Here is a 26,331-nt window from a genome sequence, read left to right on the forward strand (position 1 = left end):
CTTTCGTCACTTATGGCAGCAAGCGAATTACGCTTCAACGAAATATTCAGGCAACCATTCTATTAGCTGGAACTTTTCCAAAAGCACTCTAGCTGCACACTACTTACGCTTGCAGGATCCGTGGATGAGTTTAGTGTGCGGTGGACACTCGCATGTGACGCTGTTGTCTGTATTTATCTTCGCAACCTTGTCCTGTTCTGCACATCTTGCGCGGACAGCCTCTTTTACTGTGAAGTTGAGACCGTGTAAAGTAACCGATTAATATCGTAGGTTAATCCAGTCAGGCATGGATATAAACTCTATAGTCTACGTATGGTATGGTATGGAAAAACTTTATTTAGGTCCGTCGGGGCGTGAACTAGCACGTAGCGGGCCGCTCCCACGTCGGGACAGATAGGCCTAACGTTATCACAAAAAATTATGTCTTATCGCGAAATTATGTGAAATTGCACAGGCTGATGGTCATGTGATTGACAGGAGAGATAATTGGCTTTTTATTTATTTGTATTTATTTATTCAATACTGCGGACTCGTGGTACAACAGGGTGGTCAGTACAAACACAGAATGAGTAGCAATGGCATAACAACAACAATAAATGCTCAAGAACATTCCTTTGCAATCTGATCACTTGTTTATTATTTATTTATTTGATTTGCGTACATAGATACACATAGACAGAAAGAAAAGAAAACTGGGGGACGCCTAAGCTTCGCCCTTAAGAGTTGAACGCGATAGCGATATACGGCCCCATCCTCATTATGCTCTGTTTCGCTTGTCATTATGTTCAGTCGCCCGGTCTCGCACGCACGCACGCACGCACGCATGTACACACACGCACGCACACACACACACGCACACACACATAAACACACACACGCACACACGCGTGCACACACACACACACACACACACACTCTCTCTCTCTCTCTCTCTCTCTCTCTCTCTCTCTCTTTCTCTCGACATACATATATAGTAAAGGTAAAGGTTTCCGCCCGCTTCAACAGCACTTTTATGACAACAGCGTACCCACTACGTGTGTGTAAAAGAATGCGCGCACTAATGTGTGCGCCTTTTGTAATGGGTGGCATGCTTTAAACCGGCAGCAATTACGCGCGTGATACGTTTTCGAAGTTTCGAAGTTTAGAAGCGCCTGCCTAGTCTTTCGGGAGGAGGGAAGAGTAAAAGAGGAGAGAAAGAGGAAAGAAGAAGGGAAAGTAAAGGGAAAATTCACGAAGACTTGGACAAAAAATAGGTACAAACACGAAAAAAAATGTCTATAAACGGGTGGCCAGATCCGTTTGGTCCATAAAGGTCAGCAGAGCTCGATGGGCCCGGTCGCGTCGAGAAACACACCCTCTCGGATAGAGGTAATAGTCAATAGTCGCGCACTTAAATGCAAGGAATTTTTATTCCTTAATCAGTAGGGCCCGCTGCGTAACAAATGCAGGGCAGTGTAATATAAGATGCTCAAGTGTTTCACTGGAGCCACAAGCTGCACACCACGAACCGTTTACACACCCTTGAAGGTATAAGCGTTCGCGCACCAATGCAGAGCCGACTCTTAGTTTATATAACAGTGCTCTGGAACGACGAGGCAAGCCACGACCCCGTAAGTAAGACATTTACATTCACTAACGGCAGGAAAAATATGGGGCTTGGGCGTTTTGTTGGTGGTGTCAGGAGGGCCTGCTAGTTAGGGGTGTCAAATACGTGGCTGGATCTAAAGCTGCTTTGTTATTCAAAAGTGGAGAAAGAAATTGGAATCTAGATTTTTGCCTTCGTACTTGTAATAAGGGAATATTATCGTCTTGCATTAAATCAGGATTATTAGGATTATCTATCCTAATAACAAAATGGGTGACGCAGGAACGCGATTGTGTACAGTGGAGGGCTATAACGGATTGAGTGGTGTGGGCGATTATAGAATTCGCGGGCTCAAAATGAAAGATGGCCTATGTGGCACTCCTTTAATTGTAGATCGCTGAACGACGCCTTCACAATACAATGGACAGTAAATGGGCCGGAAAGGATGACTGCTTTCTTTTGCTTACCTCTGCAGTTCAACTGCAAGTCGGGATAGTCGTTGCATTGGCAGCTTGCAGGAAAGGTGCCGTTCTGATCCACACACAACCCTCGCTCGCACTTGTGCACTCTGCAGGACTTCATATCTGCGGCAAATGATAAACATGATTGAATATTAATGTAATCATGCAGCAGCTTCGCTAATTGCTAAAACGGTCACAACGAGCTGCCACTGTTGCGCTATAAAAATTAATAATCCTACACGATAGCACTACATGAACGATGTAATAAGAGAACAACTGATCTCTTATTCCAACGTAAACTTAGAGATATATCATTAATTTCTGCTGTACAATCTGCCCAGAGATATGTAAGCGCATGGCATAAGGGCGAGAAGGCTACTTACTGTAGCAGCGTTTCTCCGTCGCATCAAAGAAGAAATCAATGCCACACTTGCAGGTGAAACCCGAGTTGTCACTGTACGGCTCACAGCGCACGTCTCCGCATACTTCGGCGCCGACCGTGAGGCATGGGTCTATAGAAAACAGAGCATGATGTCCGAGTCGGCATCGTGATCAACTGATGACTTTCGGAACATCATTAGAGTCAACTAATCGTCGACACTTTCTTTTACAATTTTATGTGACAAAATTTCTCGGAACAACAGCTTAGATTTAGCTCTACGTACAGCCACCGCTTCGACATTGTGGGTATAGTAGTGGTAGCAACTTTATTCTGAACTCTGGCAAATTCGTGGCCTGGGCCTAGGCCGCCCCCGAGGAGGACCGGAGACCCTGTCTCCTCGCCGCCTCACGGGCTTGCTGGATGGCCCACAATTGATCTTGCAGGTTTGAGCTCCGCAGCGCGCCCGTCCACCGCGCCGCAGCTTCATCTGGGGAGACTGCATTTTCTTCGCCTATAACCGCACATTTCCAGAGAATGTGCCTAAGAGATGCGTGAGTCCAGCCGCATAATTTGTAGTTCTCATTTGGTGCGTATTTTCGTTTCCCGCCTTCTTCGTTTAACGCGCCTTCACTAAATGGAAACCACAGATCTGCGTAACTGTATAGTATTTTTTTTCTTTGTGCACCAAAAGCGTACAGAAGGACTATTAACTTTAAAACAGTGACTATACAAGGTAGGAATATAAAAATTTCGCCGTTCCTTCTTTAAAAAAAAGGATTTATTCAACGAATATCCATAGGTTATTGAAAATTTACTATGTGTAAAACTGCAAGATATTGTTTAAAAAAAAACATTCTATATTTTGCGCGGCGTACCACGGTAAACAACGTCATCGCCACATATGGTTAAACACATGACAGTACGCATACATTTTATACGTGCAGTTATGTTTACTAAGGACACAGAGGGCTAGTTTCCGGCTCCGTTCTCTACGGAATTACTCAGCGAAACCACATGTGCTACCTAACTATTCTCACTGCACCTCGATGCAATAGCCATGTGGAGCACATCTTTTCTTTAGTGATTTTAGGTAACCACTAAGGAAAAAAAATGCTTTCATTTATTAGCGACGCACAAGTGTTGCTTACCCTGTGGTGGTGTGGGAGCCTCGGGGTCAACTGAAAAAAAAAATTAACAATAACAGCATACGAAAAAGAAACATTAGGATGCAGTTCACTGATTGCAATATTTAGTTTCAGCCCGTGCGCAAGGTCTCTTTTTTCTTAAGAAGCAAAGCAATTTTGCTCAAGGGGCCCCGAGGGCAACTTATATATGTGCCGTGTATTTCAGGAGGAGGCGGGGGCGGTGGGAAGGAGGGGTATGTCTTTATGCATTGCTAAACATAGAGGGGGAGGCAGATTCACGTTAAAATATTAGTGACAACACTTTGCCTCTGACTTTAAGAACATGTTTTAGCATAGTTGTAGACATTAGCCATGTCATTATTGCAGAGGAACGTCTTTTAGCCCAAAGAAAGTAAACTGCTTTGTTTTACGCAATCCTAAACTCTATTCAAGACAGGTCAAACGAGGAATAAGGCTTGAAGCTAATAACTGTATGAAACAAGAAAGGAGCGACTAGGAACAAGCATTTTGACAAAAGTACTTGAGAAAACGCCCGCTCAAAAGTCAAGCAAGACACTCTGCGAGATTTACTACAAGAATCTACGACGTGAATAATCTACGTCATAGCAAGTCAACTTTGTATATTACCGTCCTGCGTTATCTACTATGCTTATTTACTTTAGTCGGAGCAGAACATACTCTATATTTGTCCTCGCGCCTTTAATAAGAGAGGCGATCGTCTTTTATCATTGAGAAACGAAGGAATCATCCTACACGCTTCGCTACATTTTCTACACCTATCCCGTGTCGACGTGAAATGCCTCTGACGAGATGTGCCGTTTTGCTTCCGCAATTCATTGCAAGGTGACGCCACTTACCTTCGCAAATGGAGCGCTTGAGGCGACCCTGTGTCTTTACCTTCACCTCCCGATAGCCCTGTTTGCACTTGAACCAAAAGATATCGCCAGCCTTGACGCACTCGTTCACGCCGTTGTAGGCGTTTTCCTGGTCTTTCAGCAAACTATCGCAGAGGTTTTCTTCCTCAATTTCTGCAATAATTTTTGCCCACAGTCAGAAGAAAGAAAACGTAAACGAGAAGAGACTTCCGAATTCAGTCTGTGCAACAAATTATGCGAACCATCATCTTTGGTAATCGGCAAAACACGTATGCATCAATCATCTTAGTGTATTTGTCTTCACAAAATTGATTCCTCAAAGTCGAAACCCTGTTTCAAATGAGGAAATAAAACGACTTGTTCGCCCGTATTGCCTTATATGTCTAAAATATTACTTAACCAGTGAGAGTTCTAAGTAGTGTACCGAGATATCACAACTGGAATATCCCTTTTAGTCGAACCCTCGGTACTTAAAGAATAACTTTGTATTTTAAAATTCAACGTAAGAAAGACGATTCGTCTGGCTCGGTAACGTGATCAACGTGTTATTAGCAGTACTGACACGAAGAGATGCCGGAAGATAGGCTTATATAAATAATATTTACACTGGGAAAGTGGATTCAGCCACAAAAAAAATGGCGAATCAAGGAAAAAACACTTCGACTTCCTCTTCGGGCGCAAAGTAAGCGGCTAAGAACAGTATTATTAATGCTTGAGCGTTATATGCAGCATTTATACTCGAGTTTATCGCAACATTGAAATGTCGTTTTTCTTAGCTCCTGTCAGCATACGACGGAACTTGGTTAAATGCTTACCTGTTGCTGAACCTCTTACAATAGGAAGCATCGGATAAAGCATGCAAACGTCTCCAATCGGGTGTTCGCACGCTTGAAGTCTCTTTTGCAACGGCTTTGGAAGTGGATCGTTCAGAATGAGTCGTGCCGTGATGTTGTCTCTGTAGAGTAGAAAATTACTTTCGTGTACCCTGTGAAGGCATATTATCGCAGGTAACGACCTGGGCGTTACGTGAACAATCAGTACAAACACTTTGTTCGCTCTAGTGTGAAGCTCAAGTTGACCCCAGAGAACTCAATGTGACGAGAACTCGCGTTCCGTAGCGGTGACGAAAAAAACTTGGAGGACGCTTGAGCTTCGCCTTCAAGAGCAAAACGCGATAGCGTAATAGGGCCCAGTTCGCATCGCCTTCTCACTCGCTTGCGTGCTCGTTTCGCCTATCGGTGGACACCTGAACCGTGCATTGAAGAAGGGAACATTTGTGCGGGTAACATTGATCGTTTGAAATTCTCATTTGCGAAGTGCCCACTACGCCATAATTCATCATTTCGCGAAGTAGCGAAGTAACCTCTTCGCGTCCGTACAGCATTACGCTAACTTACACTTGCAAAGCTGCACAACTTGTGCAGCTTCGTGGCCTGTGCTGATGCTATGTCTGATGATGGTGATCAATTACGCCTCAGCGCTTTGTAATGGGTGAACCTTTAGACCAACCATTCTTTGCGCGCTTCGCATGGTGTGACGCCTGGTGGGACATTACACACCTGCAACGCAATATTACAAGTGTCAACGCGTCTCTTCACACTACATGATGCTTGTATAGATGAGGGTTGCAACGTGGGCTTGTTGGTTACTCATATGAAAGGCTTTTGGTGTAGCGCGAAAGGACACAGGGACACGAGAAGGCACAAAGGAACACCACACAGCGCTTCTAGCAACAACATGTTTATTTTCAAGAACCAGACCGCTTATATACCATCAAAACCAGGCAGACAGCTGAACACGTGGCATCACTCAGATAATGCGCAACAAACCACTTCACCTAAGCAAAAACATGACAGGATAAAACTGTAAATCAACGCTTGCGCAAGAACCCCAACTCCTTAGGTGACAATGTTATCGATGGCTTGCTCACACACAACTCACCAAGCGCATCGATAAGCTCGGCTTCAACTATAGGACGGGTGATCTCTTCTTTATGTTGACCAACAATGACGGTGTTCATAAACAATGGTCGGCAACCGCATGCATGAACGTGGAGCGCTAGAAACCCATCAGGCGCCAGTCTATTTGATTTGTAATGGTGCTCTCTTAATCGCTCATTGACGCACCTGCTGGTTTGGCCGACGTATTGCTTGCCACAAGAGGGAGGAACACGATAAATTACAAAACTTTTGCAATCAACAAATTTGTTTGCATGCTTTTTTGGGCAACCAACGTTTTCTGCTCTAACTGTATTTGTCATGGCGCACAGTTTCGCAAGCTTAACGGGCACTGAAAATACTACCTTAATATTATCGCGTAGTGCCACCTTCTTGAGATTATGTGACAGGTGGAGAACATGTGACAGCTACGCTTCGTTTGGGAAATGGGAGCTATGTTCCCATTTCGTTCGAATCATTCGAAACTAACCAAGAGAGAACACCGTGCAAGAGAGGTATCGCGACGATGTGTCTCAGCAACGCATTGAACAAATCTTGTGCCCACGTAACGAAGCATAGCTTCCAGAAACAGGTATCACGCCTAAAAGAATCTGGCTATCCTGATCATGTTTTAGTGTTTGTCGCACAGATACAGTTAAAAAGAAGTCGCGGAACTTCAAGCCAGTGTAACGCACATGGCCGCGTAACGAGAGAAACGAGACGCACCGCTGTAATCCCCTCTGTTCACCAGCTGTCACTTAATCTCGAGAAGGTGGCACTACGCGATGATATTAAGGTATTCTTTTCAGTGCCCGATAAGCTCGGGAAACTGTGCGCCATGACACAGTTAGAGCAGAAAAAGCTGGTTGCACAAAAAGGCATGAAAACAAATTTGTCGATTGCAAGAGTTTTGTCATTTATCGTGTTTCGCTCTCTTGTGGCAAGGAATACGTCGGCCAAACCAGCAGGTGCGTCAATGAGCGATTAAGACAGCACCATTACAAATCAAATAGACTGGCGCCTGATGGGTTTCTGGCGCTCCACGTTCATGCATGCGGTTGTCAATTATTGTTCCAGAACACCGTTATTGTTGGTCAACATAAAGAAGAGATCACCCGTCTTATAGTTGAAGCCGAGCTTAGCGATGCACTTGGTCAGATGTGTGTGAGCAAGCCATCGATAACATTGTCACCTAAGGAGTTGGGGGTTCTTGCGCAAGCGTTGATTCGCAGTTTTATCCTGTTATGTCTTTGCGTAGGTGGAGTGGTTTGTTGCGCAATATCTGAGTAATGCATATCTGAGCATAAAAGCATGATCACTTACGTGCAATTGGCAATCGTCACCGCATGCACCTGGTAACCAAGTGCCGTTCTCATCTGAAAACAAAAAAACGTTACAACATAATGAACTAAACCTGAACTGAAGGCACTCCGGGGAATTCAGCTCTTAATACTTTAAGTAACCTAAAATTTACACACACACACACGACGGCGCACTAAAGGTATGGTAGAGTACACACATCCTTTCCAAACACACAAAGTGTCAAACGTTGTGTGTACCATCACTGCTTTCAGTCTGTTCCAACCTCTCTTTCTTTCGTCTCCTCATTTCGCTTTCTTTTACTTTCTGTTGTAAAACAAACCGAAGTATGTTTGCTGAACATACGACAGTGTGTTTAGCAAACAGCAACTCGCCCAAGAGGAAGTTATCCTGTGCCAAAGAGTCACTTCAGCATTCGAGGGAGAGTAAAGTATCCCGCGCTGAACTCTTTCTTACGCGACATATGAAAGCGACAACAAAAGATAGCTAACGTGGTACCAACCGCAGCTTTTACGCGTGGAGCGTAGACACTACAGTTCTGAGATTCAAGGGAGGTGTTGAGCTTGAAGGAGACAGTGTAGTAATACTGACCTGCAAAGCAAAGCAAGACATCAGGTACTTATAGACTGCTCGTTTTTTTTTTACTTTCTGATCATATACAATGACGCGCACGCACGCGAATGAATTATATCCTGAGTGTTAGTGGCTGAGCGCCGGGTAAGACGTGGATAAGCGAAGGGCCATTGGACACACACACGTGTCTGTGTGTCCAGTGTGTCTTATTTTAAACACATTCGCTTCCGATGTAATAACAAGCCCACATTGCCACCCTTAAAGCATATGAAGAGGTATATGAATATAGCGCAAGGAGATAATATTTTATCTGCACGTTCAGCTAAAATAACAGATAGAAATAGTAACATTTGTGAGTATAATAAGTGCCTAGCTGACTAGAACTTTATCCGAACCGGTCGGCCATGATTTGGTCCGGGCTGCGGCGACCACATTTCGATGGAGATAAAACGCGAAATCGATCAGGTATTTAAACTTCGCGAGCACGACAAAGAACCCAATGCTGGTTGAGTTAATCCGTAGTATCACGTTGCGGTGGACTTTCATGATAATCAGACCATTGTTTTGGCACGTATTTTATGAAGTTGTGAAGAGCTATTTGATTTGAAGCATACGAATAAGCTCCTACTCATCAAAGAGAAGGAAGGAGAGAGAGAGAGAGAAGGGATAGAGGAAAGGCAGGGAGTTTAAATAGAACGCTTGCAAATCTAACTACGACATCCTACCTAATTGGAAGCATTATAATTAGCGTTATGCTTTTATTCCGCTCCTAAATTACCCCGACGCAAGAACACAACTACCCTACAGTAGTTTACTTCTTTTTATTGGCAGTATTAGGCTGAAACGCCATTTCTTTTGATTATTTTTTCCTGTCAACTTGACGCGCCGGCAAAGAAGACACGCCCGTCGATAAAGAGAGGTAGATGCCCATGCACAGTCAATTATGTATCTTAACCTTTGGCAAGCATGGTAGTTAGCGTACTCACGTAATGTGCATGTCGCACCGTATACGTCAGTCATCCGGTGTTTCCAAGGGCAGGAGCAGTCTTCTTTACCGTGGGCTACTGAACAATCCATGAATCTCTCGTGACAGTCGGAAGCGATGCACTTGCCTGAGTGAGTACACAACAACGTACGCATATAAAGGCGAATTCAGTTTGCGATTTTTGTTCGACTGCTTAAATCAAAGACACGCCTCGAGAAAAATAAAAAGCTGATATCCCACATATTTGGCTTTGTTTTTGTTGAGGTAATATAGGGACACTACGATGTGTGAATGCAGCGACGCGCACCCCTTGTCACATGAAAGGTTGCGTTTGAGATACATAACATACGCTCGTATTCGTAGCACTGATAGTACCGATCATGTATGATAGGTATAACGTACTCCTGTTGTTGATCATGTTGCCCTGCTTTAGGTCACGTGACCGCTTTGTCTTGCTTAGGCTATGGTATACCAAAACTTCTTACCCCTTTAATAATCAATGCTGTCCAGAGCTGAAGCTCGCGAGTCCTTACGTCCACATTTCCCCCTGCATATGGCTTCTCTACCTTACCTAAATTCTTTGGTGACTAATGGCTCTACAGAATACACCTGCAGCAAAGCTGACTCCTCTACAAATTTTATTTCTGGGATAGTGAAAAATTTTCAACTTTCCCTTCGATTCTAAATATGGGCCAGTCTGTTCCACCACAAATGTTTGTTTATACTCCAATACTGTTCGGCTGAGCCGTTACAAGTGGACTCTTACTAGTGCAGACATCGTCGACGAGCTGCTCGTTTTCTGTGCATTTGCATACAACCCGTGTGCCTTTCACGGAGCACGACTGGTCTGATCGGCACAATTGCTTTTCCGTGTCGTTGCAAGAGCGAACTTGAGAAATCTCTGAAAAAAAGAGAGGGTATTGCCCTAAATTGCAAAAGAAGATAGAAGAACGAGTAGACGAAAAGATGTGAATTAAAATGTTGCACTAAAAATTCGAGCATGATAACATGTGCACACTAAAAAAGAAAAGGACTGCCTGTTAGTTTTTTTGGTGAGTACTGACTTGCCACGTATATAACTCTCTCTAAAGACACACTTTAACTCTCTCTCGGAGAGTCGTCCCTCCCACGATGCTCCGAAGAGAGTATAATGACCTCCAAAAAAGATTTAACGTGTATCTTTAGAGAGAGTAATATACGTATCAAGTCAGGAGCCACCGAAAAAAGTAACAGGCAGTCTACTTTTAGAGTGCACTTTACGGGTAAAGTTGATATACGGGTAAAATGAGGGAATGCCTCGTAGGTAAGAATTAAAAAATCAGCAGTGCTTCTTGGTTTGAAAGTATAAGCATAGCTATAGCGCGTGCATGTTCAGTTGAGTAATCTCACGGCTCTTCGAGTGAATGCTAATGAGTGAAATTTAAAAAAATGCTGAGCAAATCTGAGGTGTAATGTCGAAGATGGGAAAACACCCTTTACATCCCTCTACAGTAAGCGTTGGTGTGGCTTGGGAGGGGGGCGGCGGGTGGCGGGGGGGGGGGGGGAGGGGAGGCAAGTGCCCCTTTAGCACCCTCGCCGACGCCCATGCATTTAGTTCTTATTTTTTCGCACCTTTGGAATGCCAAAATTCATTGGAAGCACGCGAAATAAGATTTCTAGACAGCCGTGCTGTAATATCACTTATTAGTGGAAACACGTGTGGCTTGACCGAAAGCATCGCCGCATTAATTGTTATGTACATATCCGTGGCAACACTATGACAAATTGAGTCAAGCTGACAGCATTTAAGTGTCATATGTACCTTCGCACGTGACTCCATCGTCGGATAAAACACTTCCCTCCTTGCAGATGCACTCGTAGGGTTTCTGCCCTTCACTGGGTCTCCGGCACCCGTGTGGACAGAGCAGCCTTGCTTCATGTAACGTACACGCATCTAATTAAAGAAAAACGAATTATTGATGGAGCACTGATGCAGGAATGCGAATAATTACAAGCACACCAACATTACGAGGACCAGGGCTTCTTCGAAGTTAAGAAGAAAATGAAATAATTTGACCCCTTTCCGAAATCTTTGGGCAGGAGAGCTTGTGACACCCGTAGGTCCAAGCAACTAAAGAGAAAAACCTATTTCCAGCTATTACCAGGAGCTTTCTTGAAATTTCTTGAAAACAGGCGAGGACACAGGAAAAGAGGATCATGACACAGGACGGTGTCCTTTGTTTAGCACTCTAGCTTGTTAAACATCAATTACAACCAACACACACAAGTTTCTTTTCTAACGCAAGTTAATTATTTGCAGTATTATAATGAATTGCCCATGGGGAAGTGGCATTAACTAGCAAATGCGGTGTCTGTCAGAGTGTGACTAGCACGCTGCATGTGCCTCACTGAGCACCTCAATATGTGATTCCTTAAGTAGTCATGCTTTCTGGCTTTTTTATGCGGCCTGTGCTGATCCTGGGACAGGCACTGCAGTGGAACGGTAGAAAACGCAGTGGGTGTACTGGCGTCTTGCGCAGTTGCCACAGTCTTCTTGGACGATTGAAACCACTAGCTGAGCGAGTTGGTAATCGAACATTTCTTTGCGATCTGTGCTGCGTGACCCTGACTAAGGAAAGAAAACGAACAGAACACAAACGCTGACAGACAACCGTTACTTCTTTGAAACAGGTCCTTGGTATCAATAAAATATCATCACGTGACGCGTACCTGCTTTCTTGGGCAGGTACCATTGGCGGTGACGTGGGCAGGGCCAAACAACTTCAGCGTTTTTTTTTTGTGAACAAAACATCGATTTGTCACATCGGTAAGCATAGGCAACTTGCTCTTCAGTTAAGGATAATCTTTAAAAGTAGCGTGACGTGGACTGCGGCAGTCCACGAACTCGAGGATCATATCATGACAGGTGCATCCAGCGTGATCCCACGCACATTTGGCACGCACATCCGAGTTTGTATACAAATTATGCATGACGTATAAAATCTTCAGTCCGCTAAGAAAGTGGTTATGAAATAAATGGACTAAATGAAAAAAGGTGTCAACCTTGACATGAGATTCAGCCACCACTTAGCACATGGTATCTCGGCGACCTATCTACCGGATATTATCCCTTTGGGTAGAAGGCTCTGTAAATATCAGGCAGTCTACGCTCTGTACCCGTTCGTGTCAATGTCATAGATAACGTTGTCTTTGTTAACACTGCCCTAAAGCAATTGACACTTCACTTCGATGTTGCCCTGCTGTATTATATCTTGCAGAATGCCTAGTGTGCACCCGTCGATAACGTCAATGACCAAAACGTTCGGGGGGTAGTTTTTATATAGAGAACTTCATTCAACGTGGTCGATGTACTTAAATGAACACTGCGTTTAGTCTTTCAATAGAAGAAATATTCCTAGGTACTTCCTTGAATTCGTCTCGCAAACCATAATGCGCCACACGATGCGCGTTAGAGGAAGAGCGTAAACGTAGCCAATGTGTGTACCTTAGTGTCATCAGTATCATTCATACCAGAGATACTCAAGATTGAGAAGCCAAATCAGACGAAATAGATGAAATATTTTATCTTACCAATGCACCCGTCATCGTCGTCCCAGGTTGTACCAGGAGAACAGAATGTCTGTTCTGGAGGAACCTCTAAAAACAGCAAGAACGGAAAATTAAACGTTACACTGCTAGACTTGCCAACGTATCCACAGTTTTCTCGCCAGGCTCTCGTCGTCAGCCGATAAGTATACTAGGGTTATTGCATCATGCGAGAGCGCGGAATTGTGCGCATGCTGTGGCTGCCACATGTGCAAGACCGCTCCTTCAAGAACAGTCACATTTCCGAGCAATGTGCAAGGTCACTTGCTTTTTAAAGCGAGGACGGGATTTTAAAGGCTGTATTATACGTGCGCTTCTACTTCCTCATCTTCGTACGTACTCATCATCACTACTCGCACCCTAGTAGAAGCGGCGTAGCTGCATCTGTTATGAACGAGATAAGTAGTAAATTTGACCTGCATGATCAACATTGCCACGGCCACATCACGGCGTGTAAATGCCGATAAGGCAGTGCGGGCTCTTTAGTTAACCGAAGAGACGAGAAAAAAATGTTCGCTCTCAGTATCCTTAAAGCTTGTCTATTCGTGCTGCTCTCAGATAATTTCGAAAACTATAAGTTTGAAAAACAGTTCGTCAAAATGTTACGCGTTTTGCACTGGTATTTAAGGCTTTCAAATTATATTATTCTTTCTATGTATTATCCCATTTCCTTTGTCATGCAAGCATCAAACTAAGAAACAAGGAGGTATACTTGCCCAGTTGGCACAATAAAAACTAAAATAAAACAAAAACACGAAAAACTAGATGAAGCAGACCACCTGGTCCTGTTGTCTTAAACTGGTCCTTCGTATTCTCAGCTAGTTTTTAGTTTATCGAACTGAATGAGTAGAAGTTGCTGTCGTAGAGCGAGGTTTCAACAGTAATTTACTAAAGAAAGACAGATGACACAGAAAACAAAGTGCAGCTTTCATCGAGAAAGTAAAGCATCGGTACATTGCACATTAGATGCACATTATGATCTTTCACAACTCCTATGTAGCGGCAAAGCCACGTACTTGAGCAGTCTTTCGGGTCCCAACCTTTGCAACAACGCGAGTCTCTGCCAAGCAAACCTTTATTGCAGAGGTGAGAGCAGCTGATTCCCGGATGCAAGCAAGTAGTGGCTGCAAAGAGCACACAAATAGAAAGTGGTTCAACGCTCAATATTTCAGAAAATAGAAAGCTTAATGGCAGGTGATTAAGATACGCTTTGCACAACATGACCCCAGTTGTCTAAAAACACCGTACGGTTACTTGTGCTCTCGCACAACTTTGAATAATTATAATCTACCTTGCATTCCTTGCTTTCTCTGTGTATCGTTTAATGAAATATGTAATTCCATCTGAGTATAGATACTCCATATTACATGCACTTTTCTCTTTCCAGTTCTCCCACGATCGTAACCCTCTTATGTTTTGCTTCATATCGAGAGCAAAGCAGTACGCACGTCTTCTTATAGTTCAACATTTGGCAAGTGCTGACCCACTACACAGCTCCCTTTAGAGACTTACACGAAAGACGTAGTAATGTAACAATGACGCCGCAGACAATGCGAATGGCGTGTAAACTTTGTGACTGCATAGGTGTGACTGCCCAATAACGATGAAAAAGTAAGTAAAACCGACTAAATGTAAGAAAAATGAAAGCACCGTCAGGCTGGCCAAGGTTACTTGGCACAATAGTCCATGTGCACAAGGTAAGCCCCCTTAGGAACATGCAACCTACATAGCCAAAAGAGCAATCGGTGATGACAGACGCCAGTGCAATCTTTCCTTGTATGAACATCAGCAACCGAACGACTAACGTCCAGAATTTAGGCGTCTTTATGCTGGGAACTGTTATTAGAGTACACTAACAAATATATGTCAGAGCCCACAGTAAGAAAATTTTAAAAAAGAGAGCTGCATTAGGCCTACTTACGAACGCATTTCCCCGCCGCTTCATCCATGGCCGCCCAATCGCCGCAGTCGCATATGGGTCCTTGCTGCCACTTTTCAGGCACTCTGGCTCGACCTCCTTTCTTTTCACAGTCTTCCCGAAAGCTTGGCTCCACTGTAGATGATCAATGTACGCATTATGGGAGTAACTCAAGCGTAAAGTTGGACTTAATACACCTTAGAGGAAAGCTTTAATATTTGCTCTCGAAGTTACAGGTACATTAGTTTTCAACATCATGTAGGACTTTACTACATGGGCAATGATGTTTTAAGCATGCTGTTGGGGGATAATGCAGGCATCACATCTTACCTTCACATTCTCTAGTAAGGTTGGAGACGTGATCGCAGGAGCAGGCGACTGTCTTGGAATCTATCGGTTTGCAATGACCTATAGCACATTCCGTGGTCTTGCAAGATATCTTCGCTGGAGATTGACAGATAAGGATGCGAACGTTTATTAGCTTTCAGAGCACAGTTTCATCTAAAAATGTCTGAGTGAAAAGGACAGATGAAGTAAAGTTGCTTGCGCGCTCTATTAAGTGCAATAAGAGGCAGTTGTAGCGGAATGTGAAAAGACTTCCTTTCGGCAATAGCTGAGACTAGTCAGGCGTCAGGTATGGCCTTAGATATGGGCGAAACCAGTGAGTCGTTGAACTCTTGATTCTTATTATTTACGAAAAAGCAAATTTGTCCTTCAAAAGTGTCCACAAAATACGCTTAGCCTGTCTTTTGTAAATACCAGTTAAAATTACATGTAATTGCAAAGAGATTTGTATTACACAAGACATAGCTCCATGCGTGGGTAGCGTTCAAAATGGGACAATAGTTGCTCAAAAAACTAACTCATGTAGGCATCCCGAATGAGCTGTTTCATTGTTTATTCTCCTTGATAAAACTCTTCCCACCTGCGCGTGCTGCAAATTTTCCTACGAGTGCAGAGGCTAAAATCTCCCTCTACCATGTCCGATAACTAACACATACTTTCACAGTCAATAAACGTGCTGGCGGGCACAAGCCTGCCTTGTCAAGGCTGACGTTCTATTCAAAATCAATAAATAACTCGAAAACTCAACGTAAATGTTACAAATAAACCTTACACTAGATAACACATGCAGTGTGAGGTCTACCGGCAAATGAACATGAATTTCGCACAAATATTACCTACGAAAAATCTAACGCAAGGAATTTTCAGCGCATGAACTTTGAATGTTCGAGTTATTCATGAGGAGGGCTAGAACTGCCGTGAAAGAAATCATGTCACCTTTCGAGTCACGTTGCAAGTTATTTGCAGCTTACGCCACTGTGGCATTTAGTTTTCATACTTCTGCACATATACAGCGGAACATTGTTGTCACGTTCAAGATATGTTGTAAAGGCTGTTTCGAAAGCTGGAAGAGAGCGAATCACAAGTTGGTTGCGTATGGACTGCAGTCGAACCCGCATACATCGAACTCGCAAAAAAAATAAGAATAAAACTAGAATTAGTTCGATATATTGGATAATTCGATATACAACTTTTAATGAATTATATGCTCGATCTCCACTCAAGGGCTAAGGAGTAGCTGGCGCCTTATTTGTGCGCCAACGTCTACTTTTACTTTACATAAAAAAAAAATGTGCTTGCGGTGTAAATTTCGGTGCGCAAGTTGGCTTCATGGCACTGCCCATTGATATTGTGAGGAAGATGCCTTCACGGCAATACGCGGCTTTGATTTTATATTTTGTATTTTTCCATGGCTTGTACTTGGGGATGCGGGGTTACATGCAGGGGCGGATTACACGCGAGAAAATATGGTAACGATGTAAATAGCGCCTCAAAAATTTCACCGACACATTGCGTGCTCGTCCGGAGCCGTAATCGTTACAAAGTCTGCCTTGGCCCTACTGTCGGCTCTATATTTCTATATCTTACTCAGAGTGCGTCTTGGTATGCTGTATGCAGTGGCGACATAAGGCTTCTTTTTCCAAATTCGACTGTATTGATTATCGCCAGCTTTGCGGAGAACAGCATCTTTTTTTGCTTTACGGCATCTACAGCATTAACAAAACGAGCAGAGAATCGAACAGCGACCCTGCACAATCAGCCGGCTGCGGAACGACGAGGTATCATGGGGTCGGAAAGTAGATGGTGGTTAGTGGTAGTTTCTACTCGATCCGCGCAGTGTCCTCTTAATCGCACTGCTCGGTCTCCCAGTTGCATGGGGGAAAGTCTTCTTCCGCAGGAAATGCCAGAACTTGTGAGGGAAAGCCAATTTCCCGGACGTTTTCCTCATGTGAAAAATAATTTGATTTGCCCGAGTTCGATATAGTCGGGTTCGACTGCATATACTTAAGTGAGCCATGTTAAAGAATAAAACCGCCTTGTTGATTCATCTAGAATTTAAAATGAGGTTACGGTTGTTTTTCATTTGTGAGGTGTAAGCATTTCAACGTGCATGCATACACATGACTCACGTAAGTACACGTGAATAAAAACACATACTGTTTTGACCTAGCAAAAATAATAGGGGTAAAAAGGCAAGATAAAACTTACGCAGACAGCCTTTTTCTGCCGCGTCGAAGTACGAGGTGTTCTTTGGGCATTCGCAGAAAAATACGTCGCTTGCACCAGGAACCACTTTGCACGGGACGTTGCAAAACGTGTTGCCAAAAGATTCACAAACACCTGCGAGGACCAAAGAATATACTTTGATAATAATATAATTGTTGGGGTTTAACGTCCGAAAAAGACGATATGATTATGAGGGACGCCGTAGCGGAGGAGGGGATGGCAAAGTGGGCGAGTTGGCTGAAATACATTGTACTTAAACAATAGCGGGACTGAGGAAAACAGAAGACGACACAGCGTCGTGTGTGTGTTCTCTTTTCCTTACTCTCGTCTTTTGCGCTGTTGTTTATGTACAATGTAGTGGAGGGCTCCAGAAAGTTCGTCCACTTGGGGTTCTTTAACGTACACCGAAACTAAGTAGACGGGCCTGAGCCATTTTCGCCTCCATCGAAAATGCAGCCGCCGCGGCTCGGATTCGATCCCGTGAACTCCGTGTCAGCAGTGGAGCACCAAAAGCACTAGACCACTGTGGCGGGTAAGGATATATTCTTAGGAGTTACATGTGCTTCCTATATTATGCACATGACAAAAACAGTTTCGCCGCAAGGGCGATGCAATGAATGCGACATCGAGAAATTGGAATGTCACACGAAGAACGACATGCAGCTCGATACTTGCAGCGCGCCACTGAAGCACAAAGAAGGACGCCCGAAAAGAACGCACACGCATGCACAGGGCAAGCGTGAACTAACTGTCACAGTGGTTACGTCTTTGTGCTGGAGCAGCGCGCTGCAAGTGTCGACAATGGAGAATTAGACGCTCTTGGATATTTCTTTTTCTTTTAAACTGCGGTGCGTGCAGTGACCTCTGTGTGTTTTCTGCCACACGGGGGCGTCTGACGCAGGTGTGCCCGGTGTTCTTTTTGTCGTTCCTACATCACGAGTGGGTACAGAAAGGGGCCACTTTTTGGTGCACGTCTCAAGGGCAGTTTTCATATTTAAAGAAAATGTAGGAGCGTTGCGTATTGGAAAACACGCTCAAGCTCTTCCGAGATCTTAGTACCACCAGCGGTAAATGATGTGTATAAATAACTGGCCGTTATTACGCTGGCACATGCATGGCGCGTGGTTGAGTTGTCTAACGCAGCGCGCTGGGAAAGGAGGGGTCGCTGGCTTGAATTCCCGGTCGGATGCTTCGGAATTTTTTTCTTCTGCTTTATTTTTCTTTGTGCCTTTTTATATATATACACACATATACATATCCGGGACATGACGGTGACGGCAAAAATCTGCCGAGAATGTCCATATAATTGCTACCGCAATAATAAACGACTTCCACTTTATGACATGAGGAATATTTGGGAACGAAAAAAAGCTCTTGCACTGCTATGGTTGCTCAAAAAGTCTCAAGGTACCCTATGCTTTTGCCTTAGACGACTCGAAGGCGAAAGCCATGTTCTTTTTCTTCTCAGCCTATGTACTGATCCTCCCCCGCCCCCCTCCGAGAGCTTTCTGCAGCTACCGTAGTCTTACGTTAGCTCCAGGATAGGAGACATTGCAGATTTCTGCACCTCGGCTGGTTTTGAACTGCCTCCGTGATGGGCCCACCTTTGTCCAAGTGGCGATGGGATGACATCATCATGTCACGTTACGTTATGTGACGTCATGATGACGTCATATGGTGACGTCATCGCGTGATGTTTATTGCGTCACTCGTGTTGACGCCGTCGCCGCGGGCCGCTGACGCCGACGGTCGATTATCACGTTTGGTGAGGTAACCGAGGTTTTCGCCTTAATACATTGATGTTGTTTATTCCTGATTCTAGATATAATACAGTTCCTTTTTCTATTACAACGCGCTATCGTTCAAAGGTGGCTCATTTCTCACTGCCAAAGGCGATCGAGGCGATCACAGCAAGTCTGTCGTTGGCTTCTACTTTCATCAGCTGCAACTTAATCAGCAAATCAGGTAGATAGAGATGAGCTAAAACGGGCCAGCGGTCGAAGTCGATGAATGGGTGTTCCTTAATTTCAATATGAAGCCTTACCACCTGTGCACGATAAGTTTAATCAAGAACCTTAATTCATTTACCTGCCATGAATCTGGTGTCCTTGGTGAACTTCGTTTTGTTGAATTATTGGAAGGAGGATGATTGTTGTTGAGATGTCAGTGGCTTATACGTGAACATTTTCATAAAAAGGAGGAGATCGTGCAGACGCACCTCGCTCGCCCGGCAGGCCAGAGTCATTTCGAATACCGCGGGGCTCCCAACGAGGAACTAGACGCGGACTTTTCCGTGCAGGAAATCAGAGCGGTCCTCCAGCTACTGAAGACCAAGTCGGCGCCCGGTCCTGACAAGATCACCAACCAAATTCTGAGGAACCTGAACAATGACGCCATCGAGAAGCTATGCCAGTACTTCAACGCATGCTGGAAAGAAGGTCGCATTCCGCACGAATGGAAGACTGCGGACGTGATTCTGATACCCAAGCCAGGTAAATCGCTAGAGGTTCGAAACATGCGGCCAATCTCCCTGACGTCCTGCGTCGGGAAAGTCATGGAGCACGCCTGTCTCAACAGGGTGACGACGGTCCTCGAAAAGCGGGACGCCTTCGGCACCCACATAATCGGTTTCCGGAGGGGGCTTTCCACGCAGGATGCTATGCTGCAGATCAAAGAACAGGTCGTTAATGCACCAAGCACGCATGTGCGCGCCCTGCTCGGATTAGACCTGAAGAGCGCCTTCGACACCGTGAAACACACGGCTATATTAGACAAGATAAGCCGACTTGATCTCGGTGCGAGGTTCCACCGTTACGTGAGCAGCTTCCTGAACGGGCGCAAGGCGACAGTCAAGATCGACGGGGCTCTGCCGCGAACGGTTGGCATGGGGGGTGCGGGTACGCCGCAGGGCTCTGTGCTTTCCCCCATGCTTTTCAACCTTGTCATGATCGGGCTACCGGAGCGTCTTGACGCGATAGAGGGTATCAATCACACGATCTATGCAGACGACGTGACCGTGTGGACGACGGAGAATACGAGCGTCGGCGAAATGCAAGACAGACTACAGCGGGCCGTCCGGGAGGTGGAGCGGCACCTCGAAGACACGGGTCTCGTCTGCTCTCCAGATAAATCGGAAATCCTGCTGCATAGACCGCGCAAAAAAGGACCTCACCCGCAGGCTGTAGTGGACGCCCGTCGTTTGGGCATCCACGTCACGACGCAGGAGGGGACCCGAATACCGATGGTGTCCAAAATACGAGTGCTCGGCCTGTGGCTGGAAGAGAACGGTGCCAACCGCGAGCTGGTTGCGCGACTGCAGAAGAAAGTGGCCGCCGCCACGCACCTTGTGCGACGGGTAGCGAAAAAGAGGAAAGGGCTGAAGGAACACAACGTGACAAAGCTGCTACAAGCGTACGCGCTGAGCCACATAGCGTACGTCGCCGCGTACGCCGACTGGAACAGGAGCGAAACCGACAAGCTGAACGTGGCGATTCGCAAGGCCTTCAAGACAGCCCTGGGTGTGCCCCAGTACACGGAAAGCCATAGGCTCCTCGAGCTGGGCGTGCACAACACGCTCGACGAGATCGCCGAGGCGCAGAGAATCGCACAGCTCGAGAGGCTGTCGGGCACCAGAACGGGAAGACGCATTCTGGACCAGCTCGGGATTCGATATCACGAGGCGCGGGGACTGAAGGAAGCATTGCTACCAGAAGTCAGGGACGCCATACTGACAGAAAACATCCCCAGGAACATGCACCCCGTGCACGACTTGCAACGCCGAAAACGCAGAGCGGTAGCGATCCTGAAGCAACACGGAAGACGAGAGGGCGTCCTCTTCGTCGATGCGGCCAGGTATCCACGGCACTCCGGCGACGGCAACGGGGAGCAACCACAACCACCGCCGCTCCAACAGAACGTGCGAGACGAACTGGGGGCGCCACTACCATCACCGTTACTACTGCTACGACAACAACGGCAACAGCGCCAGCGGCAACATCAACGACAAGGCCAGCCAACAGCGGCGGTACCTGCTTTCTCCATGGCGGTCGTGGATACGAAGGAAAAGGTCCGGGTCACGGCATCTGCGAGGCTGCGGTCGGCCGAAGCTGCGGAAGAGATGGCCATAGCCCTCGCGGTACTCCATGGAGGTGCGGAAGACACGTTGATTATCAGCGACTCAAAATCAGCGATTCGCAACTACACCAAAGGCTGGGTGTCCGAGGAGGTGGCTCGCATGCTAAACGCCAGGGCTGGGGACTTCAGGTCAGGCAAGATTACGGACAAAGCCCTCAAGTGGTTCCCCGCGCACATGGGGGACATTGCAGCTATCTACACCAGCAGCCGTAAAAGCAACAGCAGCAATGCCAACGGCCAAAGACCCACCGGCACCCTGCCCAACCACAATGAGCGCGCCCACCTCGTCGCGAGGCAACTTACCCGCCGCGACGCGGTTACCCAGGGAGCAGGCACCGCCATTGTTGTGAGGGACTCCGATGGAGGAACGGCGGTGGAGGCCACCGGCTCCGGCGCCGCCGCTATTGACACCACCACCACCTCCGTTGTTGCGGCAACCGAAGTCGTGCCGCAAGGAGCAAGGGACCAGATGTACGCCGACTGCTATGCCGAAGAGTTCCCGGCCACGTACCACGAGGTGCTTGGGCACTATAGGAAAGACCGCAAGATATATCCGGAACCCCACGTGCGTCTGGACAGGTCGCAGGCGGTTGACCTGAGGCGGCTGCAGACGGGTACTTTCACCAACCCCTACCACCTGCACCTCCTGTGGCCCGCGCTGCACCCATCGCCTGGCTGCCCGTGGTGCGAGCACGGACGGGCCGATATGGCCCATGTACTTTGGGAATGCGGAAGAAATGAAGATACACTACGAGGAAGGATGAGGACACCTGAAGGACCCTCTGAAGCGGGGCGCCTTGCTGAGCGATGGCGAACCGCCCTTCTCAGCGAGGCCCCCGAAGACCAGGAGTGGGCCGTCCAGCGGGCCAGGGCCGTCGCTGAGGACCTCGAAAGATGTTCCTCGAATGGCGGATCCCTGGCAGCCTAGCCCCGGGCACAATATCAACCGTTGGGCAAATAAAGTTTATTCAACTCAACTCAACTCATAAAAAGTGAGAGGAAGCCGCCGTGAGAGAAAGTAGAAAACCTTGTCATAGCATACGTCGTAGTGCTTTATGACTATCTGGCAACATTCGAGCAATTCAATAAGCAAAGGCGACGGAACCCTTTTCGTACTTCTCTTTTGTGTGGTTACTGGTTACTGAGCTAACGGCACTCACTCACTCACTCACTCACTCACTCACTCACTCACTCACTCACTCACTCACTCACTCACTCACTCACTCACTCACTCACTCACTCACTCACTCACTCACTCACTCACTCACTTTTAGTAAATTATGGATCATTGATTGATGCTTTCGTCCTCCAAGGGGCATAAAATTAGCAGATGGTGCTGACTTATTTACTTGCGCTCTTTGCCCATTCGCTCACTCAGAGCATGCTTTAGAAACATGGGCAAGATTATTTGATAAATGAATCGCTCGTCGATCAACAATGAAACAAAAAAATAAAGGGCGAGTACTGCCCTACTCTTGTTGATGTTGTAATCATTCCTTCTAATCGCCCAGCATTCTTCTCATGCTAGCAATCAGTCAGTCTTTTTGAGCGTTATCAACTTACCTCCCAGTTCTTTGAGTACAATGTCGCCTGGGACACTACAGTCCTTACAATCAAAAGCGTACGGGCATACGAGCCGAATACAATACTTCGAAACATAGCAGACGGAACAATGCCCATAAGTAACCGCACCTTTTGTAGGTCAGCTGAAAAGTTGACCAAGTGACATGAATTCCTTGAGACAGCTGATAGTGTTGGCTGAGTGGTTGCCACCGGTTTCTAATTGATCAAATGGTGTTTCCACTTTTCAATTACTTGCCAGTTATATCCATTTTTAAAATAAAGTGGGAAAATTCTGCGACATACAGTGGCGATTACTGCACTTGTTCTGTGTGGCGAGGCGAAATGAAAGACACCCCCTTGTTACCAGAAAAAACGAGCACTCATTTGTATATCTTTGAAAAGTAGCATGACTAAGTGCAAGAAGGGCACAACATACACAGGACGTCCGTATACATCTCGCATATTTCTTGTAACTACGAACCAACTAGTTTAGTTTAGAGCGCATACACGTAGCAAATAAGAGTAGGAAAAGAAAAAAAGATATGTGGCAAAATTAAGTTAAAATGAATTCTTATTTTTAGCTTTGAAAACAGCGCTGCTCATTACAACAAACAGTGCAGCGAGGGAAGATTGCATAATACCGCACTCAGACAACGATATACAAGCGTTCTTACACTGCTCCTCGCAGTCGTTATGCGGCAGCAGCGACACGGAATCGAATCTGTGACCACTTGTTAAGCAGGACAACACCATAGCCACTGTGCCACATTTGGGGTTGGCAATTTCTAAAACAAAAATCGTAGAGAGAGTTCAAGGATGGCGTTAGAGACGCATTTACACATGCAGGGGCATCCCAGCAACTGGTGCACAAGGTGTACCAGCTAACTTTACCCATTGCGCTGTCTGTTTTATTTTTCGTTGTTTTTTTCAAACTTGCCGAGTCACAGATGCGCAAACACGGTATAATTGACGAAAGTGTATGGGCTTAATAACCGCATATTGGGCGACTTATTGCTTGTCTTCTCAATAAACTTGTCTAAACTAAGTTGGGACGTCCCGTATATGTGACCGAACATCTGCGTTCAAACCGTGTTGGGTCCAGCATGGCAAAAAAATCAAATCTAGCGTGAGCATGTCGAATATTACTAACGCTTCTTACAGGTGGCAAGTTATCAAGTTTCTTTTCCCCAATTTTATGCACCCGCTGATCAAAAGCGCATATCTCAGCCCCGGGGGTCGCGTTTGGATGGTGGTCAAATGCTAGAGAGGCCTGAGTATTGTGTCATGTCGGTACACGTTGAAGAAAGCCGGGTGGTCGAAATTGGGTGGAGCCCTCCACTATGACGTCTTTTAGCATGAGTAGCTATGGGACGTTAAACCCATAAGCCAAATAACCAATCGCCCAGTCTTACATAACGGGCAGTCCTTTTTCACAAGAGGGCAACACATTAAAATGCAGTGCGAACAGAGCTTAACATGCTCATCTTTGTTTGCTGTTTGGTTTCTTCTTGCCAGGTTGACTGAAGATGTTAAAAATTCTAGAAAGTGCCTCGACAGCTCCTCACTGCTTTATTTGATATATTAACTGCCTGCTTGACAGCGACGTCTGGCCTGCTATCATTACTTTGAATATGTTGGCGAGATAATGTCAAGTTTAACGAGAAACTTTAGATTTTTTTTTTTTAGAACGGGTGCTTCTGCAAAGCTTCATTCCACACTTTTGTCTTGCATCGGACGCAGAAACAGCTTTTTTTTTTGCGTAACATTATCGGGTCCTCCGTAGTACGTAGTTGAGTGACACTGCGCACACCCCATCCTGCATTCCCGAATGATGTACTCACAGTACCGATACATTTAAAAGCTGGCTGCTACGAATGGCCTTGCTCCACTCTCCGACATATCGCAGTTTCTGTCACGAACCCTGCCCTATAGCTATACACTTCGCACCTCGTTATCTACAGAGATACGCGCTATGTTTGCCAAGTTGGCGTAACTCACCGGGGAGTTGTTGCACCGTTGTCGTCGCGGTCGATGCATTGGCGTGGATGTTGGCCGTAGCCTCCGTATGCATGCAAATGGCAGCGGCCAGTGCTATGTGGAGAAGCATCGTCACTTCACTGACTGCTCCAAATCCCCTAACGCTCTCCGTGCGGCTTACTGTGCATACTGCACGAACCCGCCGCTAAACGCCTCCAGCGGTCGGTTGTTATCGATATTGCATCCAGTTTATTGTTCTTTCTTTCTATTTCTAGGCTCAGACTTGCGGTCCCCAGCCGACTGAACATTCTTTTCGTAATCGCATCGATAAGTGCGTTCACGTATTCGGTGTCGTTACAGGAATGTCGCCGGGAGTGCAGAATTAAAGTCACCGGGCCTTGCATCGGTCTTGTAGCCGGGAAAAACAATGTGTACGAGCGTTATGGGGTGTGTCATCATCATGATGTGTGAAGTTTTTTTTTCATAATGTGTGCACATGCTGCGCTAGAGTATTCGAATGCTAACGTCAGCATTCTAACATTTGCTCGTGTAACATCTTGACCTTATATCTGTTGCTCGATACCGTATTTCTCGCAAGCCACTTAGGCCCGAACAAAGGGTGCGCATATCTGCCTTCATTTATCTTCTTAATGGACTGCACTATGAGAAGCGTTCAACGCACCCAAAGTATAGCTCAAGTAATTTCATTGCTCCCTGAAAACAATAATGTAGCTGCAAGTTCTGACGAAAAAAGATGTTGCGCGGTGTTTTAAAGCACTTTTCTGACATTCATTACAGCAGGCAGCCGCGGGTTGTTTCTGAATGATTTCATGGTATGAGTACAATACCTGTAATGGTATCAAGGACTGCGGCGTTCCTGTAGTGGAAAGCAGGCCACGGTGACAAATTACAGCTGTTGAGGCTCAATGTTGATGCGTATGGAAAGGCGAATGTTGGGCACTCCAACTTCTGAGTAAACATTGTGGCGGTGGCAGTGATCATTATGAGGATGATGATGACGGTGGTCAAAAATATTGCCGATATTTAGCATCATGATTACGTCACATTTGATGTTACCATAACGTAATTTGTGATCACCTGTGATTTCTAGACCGTTTCGTGTTGACGCCGATGGCATCAACGGTCACGTTTCACGTTTCATAAGTCGTCTAAGGATTTCGCCTTGAAACAGCCACTTCACACGTAGCCAATTACAATTTACAAGGAGGTCTCGTTTACCTCATGCGTACGGTGCCGCGCGATTGTTTTAAAGGCAAATGAATAAATTTTGACGAGCTGTCGTGAATGGAAGGAATGGGA

The 26,331-nt window shown here is 45.8% G+C and overlaps 2 protein-coding genes across 2 annotated transcripts; both read right to left on the reverse strand.

Annotated features, from left to right (window-relative positions):
- Positions 1-3,544: 3,544 nt before the first annotated feature.
- On the reverse strand, positions 3,545-9,567 carry LOC125758588 (glycoprotein antigen BM86-like). The gene is made up of 6 exons (XM_049415915.1): positions 9,265-9,567; positions 8,208-8,296; positions 7,709-7,761; positions 5,264-5,403; positions 4,431-4,601; positions 3,545-3,606 (listed from the first exon to the last, which is right to left on the reverse strand). The coding sequence occupies exons 1-6, from the start codon at positions 9,416-9,418 to the stop codon at positions 3,545-3,547; spliced, it is 669 nt and encodes a 222-aa protein (XP_049271872.1). The 5' UTR covers positions 9,419-9,567.
- Positions 9,568-9,895: 328 nt separating this feature from the next.
- Positions 9,896-17,452, reverse strand: LOC119394610 (glycoprotein antigen BM86-like). The gene is made up of 7 exons (XM_037661929.2): positions 17,320-17,452; positions 15,097-15,210; positions 14,770-14,901; positions 13,865-13,972; positions 12,834-12,899; positions 11,065-11,196; positions 9,896-10,164 (listed from the first exon to the last, which is right to left on the reverse strand). The coding sequence occupies exons 3-7, from the start codon at positions 14,795-14,797 to the stop codon at positions 9,983-9,985; spliced, it is 516 nt and encodes a 171-aa protein (XP_037517857.2). The 5' UTR covers positions 14,798-14,901; positions 15,097-15,210; positions 17,320-17,452; the 3' UTR covers positions 9,896-9,982.
- Positions 17,453-26,331: the final 8,879 nt, after the last annotated feature.

This window comes from Rhipicephalus sanguineus, chromosome 5, assembly GCF_013339695.2.
Source record: "Rhipicephalus sanguineus isolate Rsan-2018 chromosome 5, BIME_Rsan_1.4, whole genome shotgun sequence".
Classification (NCBI taxonomy): domain Eukaryota; kingdom Metazoa; phylum Arthropoda; class Arachnida; order Ixodida; family Ixodidae; genus Rhipicephalus; species Rhipicephalus sanguineus.

Coding starts and splice junctions, on each gene's coding strand:
- LOC125758588 (XM_049415915.1), bottom strand. CDS start 9,418: ATGCGTACGTTGTTGTGTACTCACTCAGGCAAGTGCATCGCTTCCGAC. Junction 8,297..9,264: donor CGGTGCGACATGCACATTAC/GTGAGTACGCTA, acceptor TTTGCTTTGCAG/GTCAGTATTACTACACTGTC. Junction 5,404..7,708: donor GTGACGATTGCCAATTGCAC/GTAAGTGATCAT, acceptor TCTACTCTACAG/AGACAACATCACGGCACGAC.
- LOC119394610 (XM_037661929.2), bottom strand. CDS start 14,797: ATGGATGAAGCGGCGGGGAAATGCGTTC. Junction 13,973..14,769: donor AGCGGCGGGGAAATGCGTTC/GTAAGTAGGCCT, acceptor TGCTCTTTGCAG/CCACTACTTGCTTGCATCCG. Junction 11,197..12,833: donor CGACGATGACGGGTGCATTG/GTAAGATAAAAT, acceptor TTCTTTAATTAG/ATGCGTGTACGTTACATGAA.